General features: G+C 29.4%; 2 protein-coding genes across 2 annotated transcripts; one reads left to right on the top strand and one right to left on the bottom strand.

Moving 5' to 3' along the window:
- Positions 1-4,186: 4,186 nt before the first annotated feature.
- Positions 4,187-9,272, bottom strand: LOC123299982 (mothers against decapentaplegic homolog 3). Its single transcript, XM_044882428.1, has 6 exons — positions 9,012-9,272; positions 8,314-8,522; positions 6,310-6,585; positions 5,387-5,564; positions 4,849-5,199; positions 4,187-4,352 (listed from the first exon to the last, which is right to left on the bottom strand). Exons 1-6 carry the CDS (start codon positions 9,212-9,214, stop codon positions 4,229-4,231), a joined length of 1,341 nt encoding a protein of 446 aa, XP_044738363.1. The 5' UTR covers positions 9,215-9,272; the 3' UTR covers positions 4,187-4,228.
- A 3,271-nt stretch (positions 9,273-12,543) lies between these two features.
- LOC123299969 (angiotensin-converting enzyme-like) lies at positions 12,544-20,309 on the top strand. The gene is made up of 9 exons (XM_044882408.1): positions 12,544-12,736; positions 15,090-15,386; positions 16,233-16,473; positions 16,983-17,289; positions 17,348-17,500; positions 17,569-17,693; positions 17,753-17,928; positions 18,124-18,407; positions 18,548-20,309. Exons 1-9 carry the CDS (start codon positions 12,653-12,655, stop codon positions 18,834-18,836), a joined length of 1,956 nt encoding a protein of 651 aa, XP_044738343.1. The 5' UTR covers positions 12,544-12,652; the 3' UTR covers positions 18,837-20,309.
- The last annotated feature ends 8 nt before the right edge of the window (positions 20,310-20,317 follow it).

Below are 20,317 nucleotides of genomic sequence, written 5' to 3' on the forward strand. Positions count from 1 at the left end.
GCAAAGAAGCTATTGGTGTTTTACCAATAGTTTAATGTAAATAAAAGATTTTAGATGGAGGTACAAATACAAAATATTAAATTCGAATGGACTGGTGGTTGGGATGTGTCTGTGCTTTTGCACCCCACTGCTATGAAAGAAAATTTAAAAAAAAGATTTACAAATACAAATTTCATTATTGAAGGCGTCTAGATTGGTTTCGTTGAATTTTAGCACTCTGTCAATAAATTTGGTATGAACTGTCATGTTCTAGTGGCACTTTCCTGGATGTAATCCTTCCGGCAAAGCGTACATGTAGGAATTTATCGTTTATTAAGAATCCATCGTTATAAAAAAATATCTTTATCAGCTTGAAAATGTTTCACATCAGCGACAGCAAATCTAACAGTTGATAATACACCTAAGCCAGAATTAATTTTAGCAAAATGTAAAATTTATTTCGAAAGCTATAGTTTAACAAACTTACCTTCGTATAGCTTCGAATCAACAAGCAGTTATTAAGACGTTACTATATCACATTTCAAGCTTTACAGATAAAGGAGTTCGCTTTAGTTTTACGATTTTTGACTTTTGTTTTTCAAAATAATGGCTTTGGGATTTCGTGCTTCTCAATTAATTTATTGAATAAAATATTCGATTCTACCTTCTGAGGCAGAATGTTAAGTTGTTAACCTACGCTAATAAATCAGAAACAAAAAACGACTTAGAAGCAAACATCCACCGCGTACCGCGGACATGCAACCCTACATGTTCGCAAAATTGGCTTAATCTGAGCAAATAACTTTATTTTAAATTGTAGCTCTAGATATAGCAATAAAAACCCAAACAGCTAGTTGTTAGTAAACTTTAAAGAACGATAATTTAGTGAAATTATAGGGATTTTGAACGAAGGTTTTGCACAGAATTATGAAGAGATAACAAAAACTAAATGAACACCCTTCTCATTTTTATTTAAAAATTCGATATTATCACGAACAAGATTGTGATCGAATTTGAAATCTCCTGATTTTTCTATAACTATAGAAAAAAATTCCCCGAATGTTTTTGAAGCATCATAATTTGAAATTCTTCTATTAGAATAATACAAAATTTTCTATTTGCTATCCAGAAATCGAATTTAAAAATGGAAATTTTATGATTAAAATTGATAAAGAATATATCGTCCCGACGAAACAAGTGTAATATTAAATGATGTCTGTTACTTTTTTGGGTATTCAATGGGTTTTGTAACACATAAATTTTGAATTAATCGTCTTTAAATAAAATAAGACGAAATTAATACAACTTTCTATTTCAGAATCAGAGTTGATCAATTCACCACTAAATTATGGCGTATTCATCTTTCATCAGATAGAAATAAATGCAGTTTCTAAATTTTGCATAATATGTTTCATATTTTTTCGCATATACACATTTTTTTTTGTTTATTTGATTTTTCAATTATACACTCTAATTTAAAAAAATATTATATTTTTAAAATAATTATATTTAGTATATTATTTAAAATTTTGAATTTTGATTACATATATAATATAATATTATATATATAATAATAATTTTAATATAAATAAAAATCTATATTTAAAAATTAATTGAACTTAATTTCATTTTTAATAAAATTTTCTTTTTCTTTTAAATATAATTTTAAGGATGACATTTTTTTTTTAAATATTGCCATAAAAACGTATACAAATCAAATAGAATTGTAAATCACTTGTAAAAAACTTTTGAGAACTAATTTTTTTGAACAATAACATAATTTGTGCATTTCAAGTATCTGAAATACTAATTCTGAAGATGGCACTTATCAGCATCTTCTCAGATAGTCAGGCCGCTCTTGGGGCTCTTGAGGCGTCAAGATTCCAATCGAAGATAGTCTATGAACTAAATCGTCAATTAACTGAATCGTCTGGCGCTGAATAACAATCAGACTGATCTGGGACTTTGCGCAAGATATGCGACAGTTCAAATAGTATATAACTACAACTAGGGCATTCGACTGTGCTCGCCTGAAACTTACTAGAGCACAGTTGAGAAGAAGGGTGGTGAGAATCTTGACAAAACACTGTCGATTAAACTACGACCTCCATAAGACGTAGGGCCTGTATGGAGGCCGATGATATCTCAATGATGTTATTTTACTATAGAAATCTGTAGGGCATCACATTTAAAATGTTTGAGTCCGAAGCCTTGTATCCATCAATCCTGTGAGAAATTCAGGCGAAAAAGCTGTGGATTTTCTGCGTGGCGACTGGACTTCAGCAGAATCCCATAGCTTCATTTGCTTAAAATAGTATCTCTTACCCGGAGACGTCTCACTTTCGGGTGACAGGTTGTTCTCAAGAAGGACGCAAAATACCTCTTGGTCTAGATGCTAAGGACCCATTTGCAGTATCTCTCTAATTTATTTACTAGTTCTGGCGATACTTATGATTTTGATTGGAGCTATAAATACTGCTATCTTTTACTTGAATATAAAAACTATTGTTTAAGTTTGTCGTACAATTGGCAAATTTTCGGGTCTACTGAAAGAGCATATATACTTGACTATAAAATTTCGTAGGGGAAACAGTTGGTTAACACGATCTTGGCAACACCCTCTCAAATTTTCAGCCGTTCTAAAATGATTTTTGAAATACTAGGCTTGACTCTAAACCTGTTATTTAATGAATTAAAATAATTCTATCGCATGCATTCCTTTTTTTACAAGTAATTTTTAAATTCAATTTTTTATAAAATTTAATGATATTTCTTTTTTTTTTTAAAGATATTTAATAATATATTGCCAATTTTTAAAAATTATCTTTCTTTTTCTAAAAAAAAAAACGTATATAACTTCAATCAAAAGAGAAAAAACTATTTAAAAACATACTTCATATATATAATTTTCTATATAATTTTCCATTCATTTTAAAAAATAAGATTAAAAAATGATATACAAAGGGTGTCTATTCGACCCTTTTGAAGACTTTACAATTCCGATATGATAGTCAAATTCAATATACACTTAATAAAATAAATTTTTGGCTTATTGTTAGTCAAACTTAAAATTTTCATAATACCCTAAGAACAAAAGTCAAATTTCAATGAATACAAATATTTAAGTTTTAAAATTTAATGACTAGGTTCTTTCTACTTTAGTGTTTAAACTGTTATAAGTAGTGAAGGGACGCTAATACCATCATGTTGAAAAAATGGACTATTTTTATGATTTATTTCGTATCATAGTTTCAACAATCAATTATTTTTATACAACAAAAAAATTGCTCATTGTATAAGAAATAGAGACTCATATTTTTACTCGTATAACGGTTCAAAAATGTATATAAAAGTGTGAGTAACATTACGAATAAAATAATTTTTTCAATTCTTTGAACCGCTATATCACAAAAATGGCAACACTTATGAAAAAAGGTGCAGAGACACATTTTGTAGCAAATTGAATGATCTACAATTTTTGTCTGAACTATTTTTGCTGTTAATCTCGCCGTTTTGCTGAAAAACGCGAAAAACATATTTTGGCAAACTTCCCCCCTCAATAAAATTTTTTGTACAAGGGGGATTGATGGGGACTTTTCACAATTCATTTATAATAGTATTCTGAACATTCATACCAATTTTTAGCTCTATGGAAATTTTTGTAACCTTCAAAGTGTAATTTGACTGGATAATTAATTGATCAACAATTATAAACACATTCAACACTCAGACAGAAATAAACATAATCATCAAATTTCGAAACTGATTTTTTCATTATTTTTGGTTTGTTTGCCTAGGCTATAATTTTCTTAATAGACACCCTGAGAAACAAAAATCTCTAAAAGTTGATTGCTCACACGATAGCTAATATTTTTTTATAATAGATAACGAGCAAAAAACTTGATATATAATAGTAACACTATAAAATTTTTTATTTACAATTTAGAAGAATATTGATAACTTTCATTAATCATGCACAATATTCTTCATTTTCTTTCGCTTAAAAAAAACAAACAAACAAAATAATCAATCATCACATAAACTAAAAAGGAAAGGATAAACAAGTCACACTTCGTTTTTATAACAACAATTCTCTCTCATTTCTTCTTTCATTTAAAAAAAAAATTAAATGTTATAAAAAAAAAAAAAAAAAACAAATACGAAATTGATGTTTTCTCATTTGATCTATAAAATAAATGAAAAAACATTTGGATTCAACATTCACAATCAATCTTAATCTCACATGGATTTAAGACATTGAACTGCATGGTATTCGTGGCGAACCCATTTGTGTTAAAACTCGGTCCAACCATTGTAATGGACCATTTAAGTGTAATTCTATCCAACATGGTGTTGACGTCACTGTTTGGCGTCTAAAAGTATAAAACATATAAAGTTAATTGTTGTTGAAATAATAAAGAAGAAGCAATGAAACATCATCGCCCAATAAGTTCTGTATCATTTTTGAGTTAAAAACACGATATCCAATACTAGGGAAATTATCGGATTGTTTATGTTTGGTCTAAAATCTGTTCCGATGATGAAATTAGTGAAGAAAAAAAGTTTTCTTTAGAAAATTAAAGGTAAGAGCTTCACATAAAACATTTACATCTTTCGAATGATTCTAGGCAGACTTCTTCGCGATCATTATTCCATGAGATATAGCAGTTTAAAGTCAAGCTTTGACATTTAATAACTCGCTCAAAAAACTCGTACGATAACGATGAATGTTGGATTTTCTACCAAAAAAAAACACAAGCTTGCTAAGGAATAAAAAAGAGATAAAGAAAATAAATGAAAAAATTTTCCCAACCTATCTTTCAACCCTCGACGCAAAGCGATGGGGAATGATAATAATTTTTTACTCACCTGTATTCTGCTCCCCAACCTTTAACAAATGACATTCTGATTGTACACATTCTAGTTAATTGATAAACTGCTTCAAAACCTTGACTAACAGATTGTGATAGCAGTGCAGCAAACTCTTGATTATTAAATATTTTTAAATTACATCCAGGTGGTATTTTACAAACAGTTGCTGGATGCCAGCCATATCGTTGATTACAATTTGGTGATTGTACAAATATACTTGAATCACTTAAACATTCAGCAAACACCTCACCACCAATATAGTATAAACGTACACCTTTACCAATATGTCGACGAATTTGTTCCACCACAGTGTTTCTATTTACATTTGATAGTAACCCCAAACAGAATCTATTTGCAAATGAAATAAATTACATTAGGTTAATGGGTGGACACAAGTTTTCAACAGTATTTCGAACTATTTTATGGTACTTGGTCAGAGGTGGATTATTATCCATTCAGTTTCCTCTGTTGCTTTACGTTTAACACCAACCATAAAGGAGTTGATCAACGAAATGACCATTTGAATAAAACTCACCTTTCGCTATTGCTGGGATCTGTAAATCCATCAACGGTAACTGATGGTTGTGACGCATGAAATGTTTCACCAACTCTTGTATTCAATTCATAATAACTGATTGAACACCAAAATGCGGGCTCGCAGTACATTACAGGTTGAGCATCTACAGGTGGACTTGGTGTTAATCGTGACAAACCTTTAAAAATTAATAAACTAATTTTAGACACATTAGATATGGATTTCCCTGACATGGCATAGTTCAATTCGATTCTAGCCGAAATAGGACGAACGATTCGTACACTTTTTGATACGTATACTTAAGGCTGTCAGGAAACCTACAAAGTTTTTCTATTGATTAACCTAAAAATTTATACATGTAATCAATAAATAATACGATGATTTTGCTTGCTATTTCTAAATTCTACAATCTTTCTAATAAGATTTGCCAATTGGTGGGAGTAATTGCGGTAGTTTTCACAATTCAGCGATATGAGTGTTTGCGTTTCCTGCATACGAATACAGGTTTCGCCTCTCGTATTTTGCATATTCGACTCCTTTCAGAACCCGATCTACTAGCTTATTTAATGTTTAACGTTGTAATATTACGAAAAAAACTTTTGAAGCTTTCGCAATTGTTTTGTGCCGAGAGTTCTGAACTTCGCAAAAAGTCAGTTATTAATAATGGAACGATACACAAAAAGCAAATGAATTTTATCGTTGAACAATATTTAAAAAATAAAAAATCAATTTTCGTACAAATTATGGGAGGAATAGAGACTTATTAAGTATGAAAAATAAATTTAAAAACTCATCATGGAAAATTTCGTCAAAGTTCTATAAGTAGCATGTATAATCTTATGCTGTATATTTTATAAATCAATAACAAAAAATACTAAATTAAAAAAAAATTATACTTTTGATACAATACTTTATTCACTTACTCATGTTATCATTATGATCAACTGGATCACCATCTTCAGACATATAACCAGGTGGTGGTGTTTCTGTGGATGGTGGTGCACGATGTGGTGGACTTTGACCAGAATTACCACCAACTGTTGGTGGCATATACGCCATATGCAATGAACTAAGACTATCTGTATTATGTGGGAATGATGTATTTTCTGGTATTGATGTACTTAAATCCTCAAGGGAATGGGGGAACATATTTGCATCATCGTTTAATGTGTGCATAGGGACTAAAATTGCAGGTAATGCTGCAAACAAAAAGAAAATTATATTTAAAAAAATGTTAGTTTATACAAAATAGTGTCCAATCAAGAAAAAATTAAAATAGAAACAATTTCCATTAAAAAATGTACACTTTCTTCTTAATATATAAAATTTTCAGCTCAAATTTTCATTAATAATACATTCATTTGTAAAAGCTTTATTTTTTTAAAATTCTATTAACGAGGTATTCCACAATAAATCTCATGACTGGTAAATTAAAAATAGTCTAAAATGATATCAGTTATTATTATTCATCACCTATCGTATGAAGAAAAGGCTGTATAATTTCATTTGAAGGAATGGCTTGCATTGCCTATGAATCCCGAATTTACAACCCAATATGGCTCAAAGAATTACATTTTACTAATATTCACCGAGAAATTTCGATTGATGGACATACTGTATATTTTTCAATTACATATAAACACAGCTCAATTACCTGTATACATTTCTTCAGGTTCTTCTTAACCGCGAGTGCAAGGAGTGCGTGTTATCCGAGCGGAGGGACCTAGGGGGCGCAAGCTGATCACCTTATACTATGGTTATAGGAATATTTTAAAAGGGATTGTGTATAACCGAGTGGGGCGAGTCTAACTCAGAGGGAAGAGGCAGGGTATCATTGTGTCTACTTTCTATTGGCTGTTAACTAGGCACAAGCTGAAAGTATGCTCAAAGCCTTCTTTAAGTGTTTTTGATTCGTTTGTAAGCATGGAAATATGTTTGACATATGGTTGACGTTTGTGGAAAACATAAATAAATAATCTTATATTCAAAAGAAAAGTAAAATTTGTAAAGAAAAATAAATACGTGAATTATTTATGCTTGTTTTAAAACAATTTTTTCAACGATATAAGTAACCTAAACGCAACAATATTCTATTCAATTTAGTGAATATTTAATCTTCAATCCTAGCGTTACAACTATTATAAGTTAACTAATGAAATTCAAAAGAAGGCTAAAGAATGTCTCGAAAATACGTCGATAAATTTTCAATGCTAAATTTCAACGTGGGGAAAATTATTATTTATTTATGTATTGAATTATGTACCCGTGAACCTAATCTTAATTTAAATAAGTGAAGTTTTATTTATATTATAGTCATAGGATTATTAAAGGTATATTCCTTCATCCAAGGTTAATTAGTTAAAAATATTATATTTGTAATTAATTTCTAAATTCGCTACCCATTTAAATTTTCCCGCAATTGACTAAATTCGTAATCTGTTATTTTTGAAAATTATACTCTTGTTTTACCATCAGAAATAAAGCTTTATGCAAATTCTTCCTCACAACCAGATAAACGATGAACATGCAGTGAAATTACCTAAGTACATTTGTAAACAAAATTTTAGCTTTTTTAAATTTTGTCTTTAAAATGTCTTTTTTGCTTAAATTTTTGGTCAAACAAACATTTTGTAAAATTTATAAAATACAAAAAGTATGTTCATTCAACGATTTGGGGAGTAATTTTAGAGGTATCATCTAAAATAATGTTCTGTAGATATCTTGAAAAATACTCATCTTATCGAGAAATTAGCTGAAAATTTTGTCATGTTTTTATAGCAAACTGTTTTGGTAAAATGAAAAGTGTTTCAAGTTTTTACTAAATATATCAAAAACTATGAAGTGTGAAAACCTTAAAATTGCTTCTATCACAACTCGTTAAATTTTATTATATATATTCTTGATAAAATTAAATTTTTTATATTTACCTGGACTTTCAATTCGTGTATAATGATACGGATTTATACAGACTTCGTCTCTTTTTAACGTGAACGCGTATTCACAATTCTCTAATGGTCGAAGTTCGTGATGTGATTGTAGCTCCGGCCAACGCCACAATCGACAGTATATTACGTGAGGTAAACCTTTTCGATGTACTTGTTGGTTAGGATTATTCGAACTTGTATCGGTACGCACACTATAAAAAAACAAAAATTTTGTACCAAAACAAAAAAAAAAAATGAATTTTTCTTAAAAGTTGAAAAAAAGGAATGTTTATTTTTTGAAATTGGATAAAGCTCATTAGTAATTATAATATCAATGCATTATTATCGTGTCTCCTTGCCCTTGACCACTAATTTAATACAATCAACATAACTCAAATAAGATTTGTTTATTTTTACACATCTAGAAATAATTTTACATACAAACCTCACATAAATTGGATTAAAATTTTATTTTATACATAAAATAATTCAATACAATAAAAATCGAACGTTTTTTTATTATAAAAATTGTAGACAGATTGAGATAGGTCGTGTTTTAAAACAAGGTAATCAGAATGGTAATAATATGATGGGCCAGAAATCCAGACGCAGCGACGTAAGGGGAATAATTGCCAAATTAATAATACATTATTATTATTAACACACAAATTCGAAATAAAATAAAAAACTTATGAATTTACCTTGGTATTGTAACACACTTTGTTTTATGATTTTGTGTTGAAATAGCACGTTCAAGTTCCTCTAAAGCTCCAGTTTTCTTTAATTTTTTCACTAAACTTTTAACTGCTTTCTCACACCATTTATCATCGGTACCATCATTGCCCTTTTTCCAACCCAATAAACGTTTAACAACTTGTGGAGTAAATGGCAGCATACTATTCATAATAGATACATATGATGAACAATTTCTTTTAAATTATATATTATTTATTTATTATTTTCAATAAATTTTAAATTCAATTACATTTGATTTTTTTTTTATTCAATTCACACAAATGAGATATTTTATTTCGTACACAAGTCACCAGATGCCATATTGAATAATATGTCTGACAGACTAAAATCTGACATTCTTATTATATGGCATCTTTGTCTAATATATTCGATTCGATTTCAAATATAAATAAAAAATTTCATATTTTAAATTCATATCATTTTTTTTTTCGAATAGATTGAAATAACTTTTTTTTCCATATTATTATACCGGTATCAATAATTCAAAGTTTAATTAAATTGATTGATAATTAATATTATAATTATTATGCATTTAGAATATAGTTGATTTATATAAATATTTAAATTGGGGAAAAATTATTGAGAGAAAAATAACTAATGGAAAATTTTATTAACAAATAATTACATAGATTAGATCGTCACTTCTATTATAATTTATTAAAACAAGCTTTTAATTTGAACTTAGCTGATCGATTTGAAGTTGAAATTTGTATTTTACTTAGGATCACAGTTTCGAAAACAAAACCTTCCATCGCAAATTTTGCATTCTTCCTAAACAACCTATGGATTTTCTTTTTTAAACTATCGCATACAAGAAAAAAATTTGCTTGCCAATTAAAAGCACACTAAAAGTTCCATTTTTGTGAAACTAGTTAGGTAGCAACAATATAAAATCGGTTTTTATTTATACCGAAAATAAAATATTGATTCTAAAACCTTACGCAACTTGTATCAATTCGTTGGAATTCCTTTTCATCACAACTCTGACTATGATGGGATGAAAAATACAATAATTTTTCTTGGTTAGCTTGGATTTGCACTTAAGCAAGTGAGGCAATTGTCCGTAGCATGCCTTCCATTTTTTTATATATTATTCCCTAGCCTGTTTTCTGTGGGTCAGCGAAATCTTCTTTACTCCTTTATCTAATTCCACGATTTACCCCTTATTTGAAAGCTTATCGAATGGCTAATGATGAAGAATAGACACACGGTCTAAAAATGTACCCTCTAAAATGTGACTATTTGGGGATTATTGCTTTCGCGGAATCCGATAGATAGAACAACGATAATACCAGTCTACGCTCATGAATTTTTGAAACGATTCTCTCCTGATTAGGATTGGGGTAAAAAATGGCGCAATGTAACAATTTTGGAGGATTATAGCCCCCTCCCAACCTCTTGATTGGGGATGTGGAAATGAGTCTTCTTTGAAAATAGTACATAGGACGACATTTACGACTGGTAATAAAATTTCGGCGTAGCCATCGGGTACCTACGGATTTTTCCACCGGAAATTAGCGTGTATAATTTATTGAAAAGATAACTTTCTTGTCAAAATAGAAGTGTGTTAGTAAATTTAATATTTTTTTTCAACAATTGAAAGTTTATTTTAAAAGTACTTGAACATTTTCAAGTTGGAGGTCATTTGTACCTGGTCATTCAAAAAAAAAAACAGATATAAAAGACAAGTTTCTGCAATTTGCAAATCGTTGCGTGGTAAAGTAATTTTTAAAATGATTTAAAGAAATAAAAACTGAACAGTCGAATGAATTTAGAGGTCTCCTTGAATTATATTGTTATTTCATTAATTAATTAACTATATTATATTTTATTAATTTGATATAATTTTAATTTTTTTTTTATGTTATGTAATATTCAATACCTTGAAATAAAAAATTATTATTTAAATAAAAATAAATGCATTTTATTTTCTTTGAAAATAAATTTATGCCTCTCGAAAGGAAGTTAATGCTATTTTTATATGTGATGTATTGGTCCGGTCCGGATGCGTTTAACATATATATTATACAACGCAACGTACGTTATTTTAAATAGCATTAATTTTATTTAAAAAAAAAAAAAGTAATTAATATTTTTGTTTAAAGTTATAGTAACACCCTTGATGTATTTCTAATTAAAAGATATTTAAGTTTTAAATATTTACTTCATATTGTGAACTATATTATTCTTTAATGTACATTTGTTTATATTTATGGTCGAGTAATTTTGCTATTACTTCTTTGGAGACTTCGTCACACTATCTGATTTTTAATATTTTAAAATATCAGCAAATATAATTGATAAACAAGCCGTTCATGTGTGTGCGACTCTTGTGGTTCACATTATAAATTTTTCAGATTATGGAAATAACTTTCTAAAACTGCCTTAAAAACCTAAATCCAATCGACAGGTTGGTAAAAGTGGGCTCAGGGGGTTGGAAATTATTGAAACTTTAGGATGATGTTCAAGAATGGTTAATTAACATTTTCTAAAGTTTTCAGATGGTTGATTTGATCTGTGAGCCTGTGAGTGATACTCGTGAAGGGGGCTTAAATTGAAACTGTATTTCTAAAATGTTTTTCTAAAATGATAATTCGTGCAATTAATATTTGCAGATTTTCAAAGACTTATTAGGAATTTATTGGTTTCAGTCCGATTTCTAAACATCGAATTCTTCAAAGATTTCAACATTTTGAAGTTGAAACTGCTTAACAATGAACTTCAAAATCTAATCATATCCAACTTTTACTGAATCCTTTTGAATGTTACAAAAACTATTCGAATCGTTGTATGTGGACACAATTCAATTCTCCGAGCTTTGATGAAACGGACCATATCTTGTTTATTTATCTCGTTATTGTATCGGATTCTCCATTCGTTATTTTCTTTCACTCCGCCGTATGTCTTCCTGAATATCTTTCTTTCGAATCTTCTCAATCTTTCCTTATCTTATCGTTTCTCTACCATATGTCACTCCTCGGCGAATTACTGATTTAACAGTTTGTTTTTAAGGAGATTTATATTTGTATAGTAGGCCCTGAATCCAGCTTGTACTCGTTCTTTGATGGACGTGAAACAATGCGCATTATTATCAATCAAGTTTCCAAGGTACATGAAGGATGTGTTCCTGAAGGTACATTTAATCGAATAGTAACGATAATATTTAAAGATATATATGGAGGGAAAATTTTAACAAACGCTTCAGATATATTTGCTTAACACAATTGATGATGATAGTAAGATGTTTAAGTATGGCACAAGCCATTATAGTTATTCATAACAATTGCAACGATAATTTGTCATGCTAAAATGCTTCACTGTGATTAAAGAGGAAGGACACTCCTATTTAGCAACACATCTAGGTAATATTACTTACCATCTTTACTATACCATTACCATCCTAAAACAATATCTTCATTATTCATCTAGTAGATTTTGGCGATGAAGTTACTACATTCTTAGCACTCATCAGTTCTTTTAAAAAGTAATAATAATGTTGTTGTTTATTTGAATAATACTTAAGTATCTTCGGTGCTATTTATTGGTGCTCTATTGTTAACTTTGGTTCTTTAAATTTTTGTAAACAATGGTGGTCAATTATTCAAATGTGTGTTTCCTATTGATATTTGTGAATTTGGTGTGTTCGATTAACGATGAACGAATTATTCAGGTAAACATTTGTTTGTTTATATTCATCCCAAAAGAATGTTTTTTATGCAAATTTTATTCGCCGGTTCTAAATCATCAGCGATTTGAGATATAAGGTCTTCGGATCCGTCTTAATCGTATTGGGCGTCGAGGCGCAAAAATTAGTCTACGCATACTTGCCAAAAAAAAAAACTTGTTTATTTGTATGTCCCATATTTTAATTTAATAATTGCTCTAAAATAAAGTGAGGTAATATTTGTAAACAATAAATTTAACTTCGTAAGCTTTTTAATGACATCGTTTGTTTTGAAATCTACATTCGAATCGATACTTATTATGGCCTTTATCAATCTATCTTGGGTTATGGTTGATCGTAAATAGTATTTTATTTAATTTTGATAAAGATCTTTCGTCCTCTGCTACTATCACAGGAAGTGTTAAATATATGCGTAATAATGGTGAAACATTAGGAAACAAAGACATTTTCCTTGATTTTTTAGGATTTCGATGTTTAAGTATATCTTAAATATCAAATATAAAAATGCAATTATGGTAGGAAAATAATATAAATGTGCAGTTAAATTTTATGTTATAAATAGAAAGCTAATTCCAATAAAGGCTTAAAAACCTTGTTGCCGGATTCAACAAAATCTGAAAATTAGCTGCCGGTTGTACGACACGCATTTGGTCCATTTCTTATACAAATTGCCCTCGAAATATAGATTACAGTTTTCATTTACACATAAAATAAAATTTACGTTCTTTAACTCATTAAAACATCAGTAAATTTTCGCAATTTAGAATTAAAAAGTTTATTTTATCCGTGTTATTATTTGCAGTTAAAATAAATAATGACTCTTTTTTGAGCCCTTTCAACAATTATTACTTCACTGACTTTTCAAATAAATTGTAGGTAGCGATTCGAACGTTATTTTGTGATAGAAACGAGACTAAGATTTTCAAAGGTATCTAGTTGAAAATTTTAAATCACCAAAATAAAATTTAAGTTTCTTTAAAAATGTAAAAACGTTATGCGTAATTTCATTTGAATGTAATTTAAATTATAACTAACTGAAGTTACCCTTCTTTGTTTTAATTTTAAAACAAATAAGTAACCGTTACCATTTGTACGAATTTTATTTTTTTTGATACACTTATTTTGGTCAAAACAAAAATATATATACTAATTACAATAATAAGAAATGACAAAAATTTTGTTAAAGATTTTTTGTTGTTCATTTTACGGATACTGAACAAAAACAATATATAACATATTCTTTACATGGTTTATAAGCATGACACAAATAATAAACAAAAATATAAAAGTATAAAAAAAATGAAAACAATAAAGTACCGCGTGATTTTTTAATGATTTCATTATTTTAACTGAAAAACAGTTAAAAATGTTTAATTTTTTTTCCTAGAAATGTCATAGATGTGGAGTTTAAATTATCTGTAACGAAAATAATTATTGTCCATTTTTTTTCTTCGTAAAACATTAGAATGGTTTGTTGCAACTTTCAAAATTACAATCTAAAAGTGTCATAGATAGTTAGACAGACAACTTTTAATACATATATGCATAAAAAGTTGCCTATACACGAAACAATTTATTTTAACAACAATAACGATATCTAGTTATTAAAAAGCGACCTTAAATAAAATAAATAACGATATCCTTTTTTTAAATTAAAAAAATCACTTTAATTTGTTAGTCTTATTTGTTAAATCTTATACTTTTTCTCAATTTTACTAATATTAGACTTACAGAAAATAAAACTGTTCAAGTGCGAGTTGAACTAGTTCATCTGATACTTCTCCTTGAGGAGCGAATATTGTGTCAAATAATTATTTAAGGATGTAGGAGCAAGACAGATAACTTAAAGATTAAGGCTTGATTTTTTTAAATATGTAGTTGAAATACAGGAGGGAGGGGAGTTGCAGGGATCTTTAATTAATTTTTTATATTAATTTCGAGTTTTAATACTTGTAATACGATATCTGCTTGAATAATTTTGAAAAACGTAATCGATATCCTTGGTTTTGTAAATACCGAGATCTGAATATTTTCACCAAATTTTAAATTTTCTATATTTTAAAAATTACGCCAGATATCCAAAAATTTGTTTTATTACTTTTCGTCTTATATCGTCAAGGTACAGCATAATTCACCATGCAAATTGAAAATATATTTATTTTTTAATTTGGGTAGGGGGAATCCTGTTCCTACATCCTTAAATCATTCTCTCTACTCCAAAATACCAGGGCGGTTTCACCTAACGGGAGATACGAACAAGTTTTCCTAAAGTAGCCAAAATCATTTCTTTTTTGTCTTAAATTTTATTTCAAAAAACATATCTTATTGTTTTTTGCAGGGTACAAACAATAATTTAGGCGAATCATTACAATTTTTACGAGAATTCGACCGTGAAGCATCGAACATGTGTACCCGTGTTACAACCGCACAATGGAAATATGCAACAAATATGACCGATTATAATAAGCGTCGTATGATTGAACAGCAAACATTAAGTGAAAAATTAGAACGTATTTCATGGCGTAAAGCAATTACATTTGCATGGTCAGCGCTTCCAGATCCACAAGCACGACGTCAATTAAAATTATTAATTATACAAGGAAGAGCCAGTCTAAATGATGACAAATATAATGAGGTATCTTCTATCAATCTTATAAAAAGTTACTTTATTTTTTTAATTTAATTTAATTATAATTTTTATTATAGATAATTAATTTATAATTATTTTAATAATTTTTTTCTTGAAATAAAACCGGTGGAACGGAAATTTGTCATGTGTGAACTACAGGATAATATTGTTGGTTGCGCATTCAAGATCTTTTTGAAAAACTGATATTTTTAGCAGTTGTTTTGCAACGTGCTACTCCCCATTAATAAAACTGAATTTTTTTTAAAAAACCATCAAAAACTGCAGATAACACGATCAAAATTGTTCCCGATATCTCGATCCCCCTTCAATATTTTCATTCTAGCGACGCCTATGCTAAAACTATATTTTATATTCAAAATCGAAAAAAAGAATTTTCTATTCATTCTTAACTATTTACATATTTAATTGTTTTTAACACGCTTTTATTAGCTTGGTATGTATCTATGTGTCTATGGTACCTTTGTAGCGGAATCTTTGAACGTGATTTCCATCCTCTTCAAAACGTCGTATTGAATAGAAACTTCGTACACTTATCAAGGACCGATGACAACACAATAATTTAATAAGTGTGTCCGATTATTCTGATCAGGATCTTCAGGATTAACGATTATTTTCAGCTTAAACTGAAAAACACACTTTTGTAGCTAGCTGAACTAAAAAGTAGAAAAACAAATAGTTTAAAAAAACTAAAAAAACACGCTTTGGTAACCATCTGAACTAAAAAGTAGAAAATAATTTCTATGAGTACACAAAAAATAGAGCGATTGAGAAAAAAATGTTTTTATCGTAAAAAAGCGTGGGGTGTTATAATGAAAATATTTTTATTTTCAGATATACCATTTAATTGCGGAAATGAAAGATATTTACAACAATATAAAAATATGTCCCTTTAAAGGCTTCAATAATTATTGTGACATGCGCTTAGATCCAGACATTATACGCACAATGGCACATTCACGTAATTATGATGAATTACAATATATTTGGAGTGAATGGCGTAAAAAAACCGCACCAACAAAAAACAAATTTATGCGTTATGTACAATTGGCTAATCAAGCCGCAACTGCTATGGGTAAAATATCAAAAATTTAGTTTTTTATATTAACATTTCGATTTCCTAACCCTGCTGAACTGCAACTATTCTTAAATAATTTCATAAAGTAGGAATCACTGTAGCAGGCTTTTTGAATTCACTGTTGTAGGCTTTTTGAGTGCAACTGATCTCCTGAAAACAAGCCATCTGGTGTCAAAGTGTCAAAATTTCTGATCATTCTAAATAGAGTCCTAACGGTCACAAAGCATTTGTCTGTGGGGTAGTTAAAGTGCTGTATTCTGCCCTTTTCACAAAAATTTGCCTATTCCCTTTTTTTTATTTTTTTAGTCTTCGTAAATCAACTTTGAAACCTCTCGTGGCGCCATTCTCGTAGAAATATGTCCTTTTCTCTTTTAAACTTTCCCCGGGACCCTTAACCAATGCCTAGGCAGTTTCCTAATCCGCCTAATGGTTAAACCGTCACTGGGTAGTAAAATAATATGTGTTTATAAAGATATTTCAGTGTTAGTTATTTTTTTTAATAAAAGGTTTTCGTGATGCTGGGGAACAAATGCAAGCACCATACGAAGATGAAAATTTTATTGAAAATTTATCTGATGTATTTTATAAAATTGAACCATTGTACAAAGAATTACATGCATATGTACGGCGGAAATTATCATTACGTTACGGATTTGAACGTATACGTGTAGATGGTCCAATACCAGCACATCTATTGGGTAATTTATGGGCACAAAATTGGAAAAGCATAATCGATTTGGTTCAACCATTTCAAACTACTCAAAATTTTGATGTTACTAGTGAAATGTTACGACAGGGATACACTCCTTTAAGGTATAGTATTTCATCAAATAAATTTCTAGAAAATAGAGAAAACATACCCTTTTCATAGAATGTTTCAGTTGGCCGAAGAATTTTTCACGTCAATGGGGTTAAAATCAATGCCACCAGAGTTTTGGATCAATTCAATGTTGGAAAAACCAACGAATCGGCAAGTTCAATGTACGTCGAGCGCTTGGGATTTTTGTAATAAAGTTGATTACAGGTACGTGTCTTCCTATTTTAATTAAGAGTATTCATTCCTATCCTGTTTATATTATGTCATTATTTAAGGATTAAACAATGTACTCAAGTAACGATGGATGATTTAATATCCATACATCATGAAATGGCGCATGTGGAATATTATTTACAATATGCAGATCAACCTTATATTTTCCGCGATGGTGCAAATCCAGGTAATATTTTAACTTGTGAATTAAAAAATTTCAAGGCTTATTATTAAAGTTTGTTTCAGCTTTTCATGAAGCATTATCGGATGCAATTGCGTTGTCTGTAAGAAATCCAATTCATTTACATCGAATTGGTTTATTTAATAATAATACAGATTTGTATGAGACAAATATGAATTTCTTATTAATGATGGCATTGGAAAAAGTTGCGTATATTCCATTTGCGTATTTAGTTGATCAGGTAATAAAAACTAATTTGGTTACACTAGGTAAAACATTGATTTTTCTTAGGATTGTCAGTAAAGTAATTCGACCAATTCTAAAGTCTCTCTAGGCTACGTTAGATAACTTTAGAGCCAGTTTATTTCCAAAGTCATAATTTTATATCTAGCTTAATTTTTAAAAGCTTTTTAATAGTTTTTCTATTAAATTTCAGTGGCGTTATAAAGTATTTAGTGATGGTGTTAAAAATATGAATTCGTTATGGTGGAGTTTACGTTTACAATATCAAGGTATAATCCCACCAGTTCCACGATCAGATAGCGATTTTGATCCAGCCTCCAAGTATCATATAATCAGCGATCAAAATTATATGAAATATTTTATTGCTCAAGTATTACAATTTCAAATATATGAGGCATTATGTACTGCGGCAAACCATCAAGGACAATTACATACATGTGATATATATCGATCACGTGAAGCAGGACGATTATTAAGGTAAATTATAACATTATTAAGAACTTGGGAGAGTAGGCAAAGATCTGTTGCCATACTGCTCCACGTAAAAATTGAAATAACTATATTATAAACCGGCCATGGTGATTTAATAAAATTATAATTTCCTTTATCTTTTTTAGTGATGTCTTAAAAATGGGAAGTTCTGTACATTGGCGTGATGTAATACGAACACTAACAAATGGTAAAACTGATAAATTGTCAGCTGATGCATTACTAAATTATTTTCAACCATTGGAGTTATGGTTAAAAGTACAAAATCGTGATGAACCAATTGTTGGTTGGAATACAAATAATGAGGACACAGCATTATTTCAATCGTGGAAAAACTGTAGTAATTGTTTAGGAAATAATAGTATATTGGTCACATTTATACTAGCATTAATATTTTTAAATTTTTATCGAATATAATTATTGAAAAAATATATAGATATAATATTCCGAATTTAGTCGAATCTCAGGATTTTGTCACAGACTGAAGAAAAGATAGTTTGCTTGTTACGAAGTTGATGATTTTTTATAATTGTTTAAACATAATCTCGATATATACTGCGGTAATAAAATCCATAATCACCTACGGAGCCCTATTCTGCCTTTGGAAGGCTAGGGATAAAGAATAAACAAAGAGTCTCATCGAAGTACAAAAACTGGTACAGATGAGAAGAAAAATACCTGACAGGTAGCATTGAAGAAGATCCTGAATATCCAACCGCTTGATTTGTTTCTATGGGTACTTTAGTCACAAAAATAGATTTAAGACTCCAAGGCTAGGGCCTTTGGAATTAAATCACCTATGGACATGGAAGGATCTTGAAATTAATAGAGAATTTAGAGGAGACATAAAAGCTCAGGGTTGCTAACACAACCGACGAGCTTTTTTTGTCACCAAGAATAACTACGAAACGAATTTATTTATTCTTTTCAAAATTAAATCAACGGTAGTGGTGAGTTGTAGGAAAGTGCTGTCATGATCCAAAGCAAGTGAAGTCACTCTTTGCTGGGTTCCCGGATACAGTGATGTAAAGTGGAACATTAAGGCAAATGAATCGACAAAGCAAGCAACGGACAAAGACAACACAGAGACTAAAGTCTCGCCACTTCCATCGATCAGCGCGTTAAAAAATAAAAAAAGAAGTTCCTAGGTGACTTCAGAAAAATAGAGATAATAGCGGAATGATATGGTTGTTCAACGAATCTGAAGAGGGGCAAAAAAAAAACAAAAAACAAACAAAAAAACAACAATATACCACAGGACAATGAACAAACAGTTCGCGTTTTAGCGGACTGAATTCTCAAGCCGAACCTAACCTGACCGATATTAACAAATTTTATGCTTTAATTAAGTTATTCCGTCAAATATTTGCATTGTAGATATGGATGATTACCGTAGTAAGCTTAATTTTTCATTACTGTTTAACTTCAAAATCAAATTTTAGCTTTATGTATTATCTGATTTATTTTTAAATTTTTTAATTTTTGAAAGTATTAAAATTTTGAAACGCCTCAAGTAATTGCTGGTGCCTTAAATAACTTCTCAAAAATTTAATACCTCTCCTATTCGATTTTTTAAAGCAATTTTAAGCAATCTATCTTTTCGAATTCTTTGAATTTTATATACAGTAATGGGAAAAAGTTCGGCATCCTTTAAATTACTTTCAAACGGTATAAGATTAAAGACATGAAATTTTTATGTTTTTACATTATTCATCATAAATTCCGCAAAAAAAAAAAACGCGTGTAATAGCAAAGGACCCCATAAGTGTGTGTTCGTAATGTCGTAATATTATCGTAAAATAATGGGTATTATAGTCTTGAGTCCATAGAAATTTCAGAACTTTATCTTGAACCATTTGAAAGTAATTTTAGGATTTCCAAACATTTTCCCATCACTG

Source organism: Chrysoperla carnea, chromosome 5 (assembly GCF_905475395.1).
Source record: "Chrysoperla carnea chromosome 5, inChrCarn1.1, whole genome shotgun sequence".
In the NCBI taxonomy this organism is placed as follows: domain Eukaryota; kingdom Metazoa; phylum Arthropoda; class Insecta; order Neuroptera; family Chrysopidae; genus Chrysoperla; species Chrysoperla carnea.

Bases quoted from the DNA above. Each gene is read 5' to 3' on its own strand.
- LOC123299982 (XM_044882428.1), bottom strand. From the start codon at position 9,214: ATGAATAGTATGCTGCCATTTACTCCACAAGTTGTTAAACGTTTATTG. The intron at 5,565-6,309 runs GTAAGTGAATAA...TAATTTTTAAAG, and splicing joins TGATCATAATGATAACATGA to GTTTGTCACGATTAACACCA. The intron at 4,353-4,848 runs GTGAGTAAAAAA...TTATACTTTTAG, and splicing joins GGTTGGGGAGCAGAATACAG to ACGCCAAACAGTGACGTCAA.
- LOC123299969 (XM_044882408.1), top strand. From the start codon at position 12,653: ATGGTGGTCAATTATTCAAATGTGTGTTTCCTATTGATATTTGTGAAT. The intron at 12,737-15,089 runs GTAAACATTTGT...TGTTTTTTGCAG, and splicing joins ACGATGAACGAATTATTCAG to GGTACAAACAATAATTTAGG. The intron at 17,694-17,752 runs GTAATATTTTAA...AGTTTGTTTCAG, and splicing joins CCGCGATGGTGCAAATCCAG to CTTTTCATGAAGCATTATCG.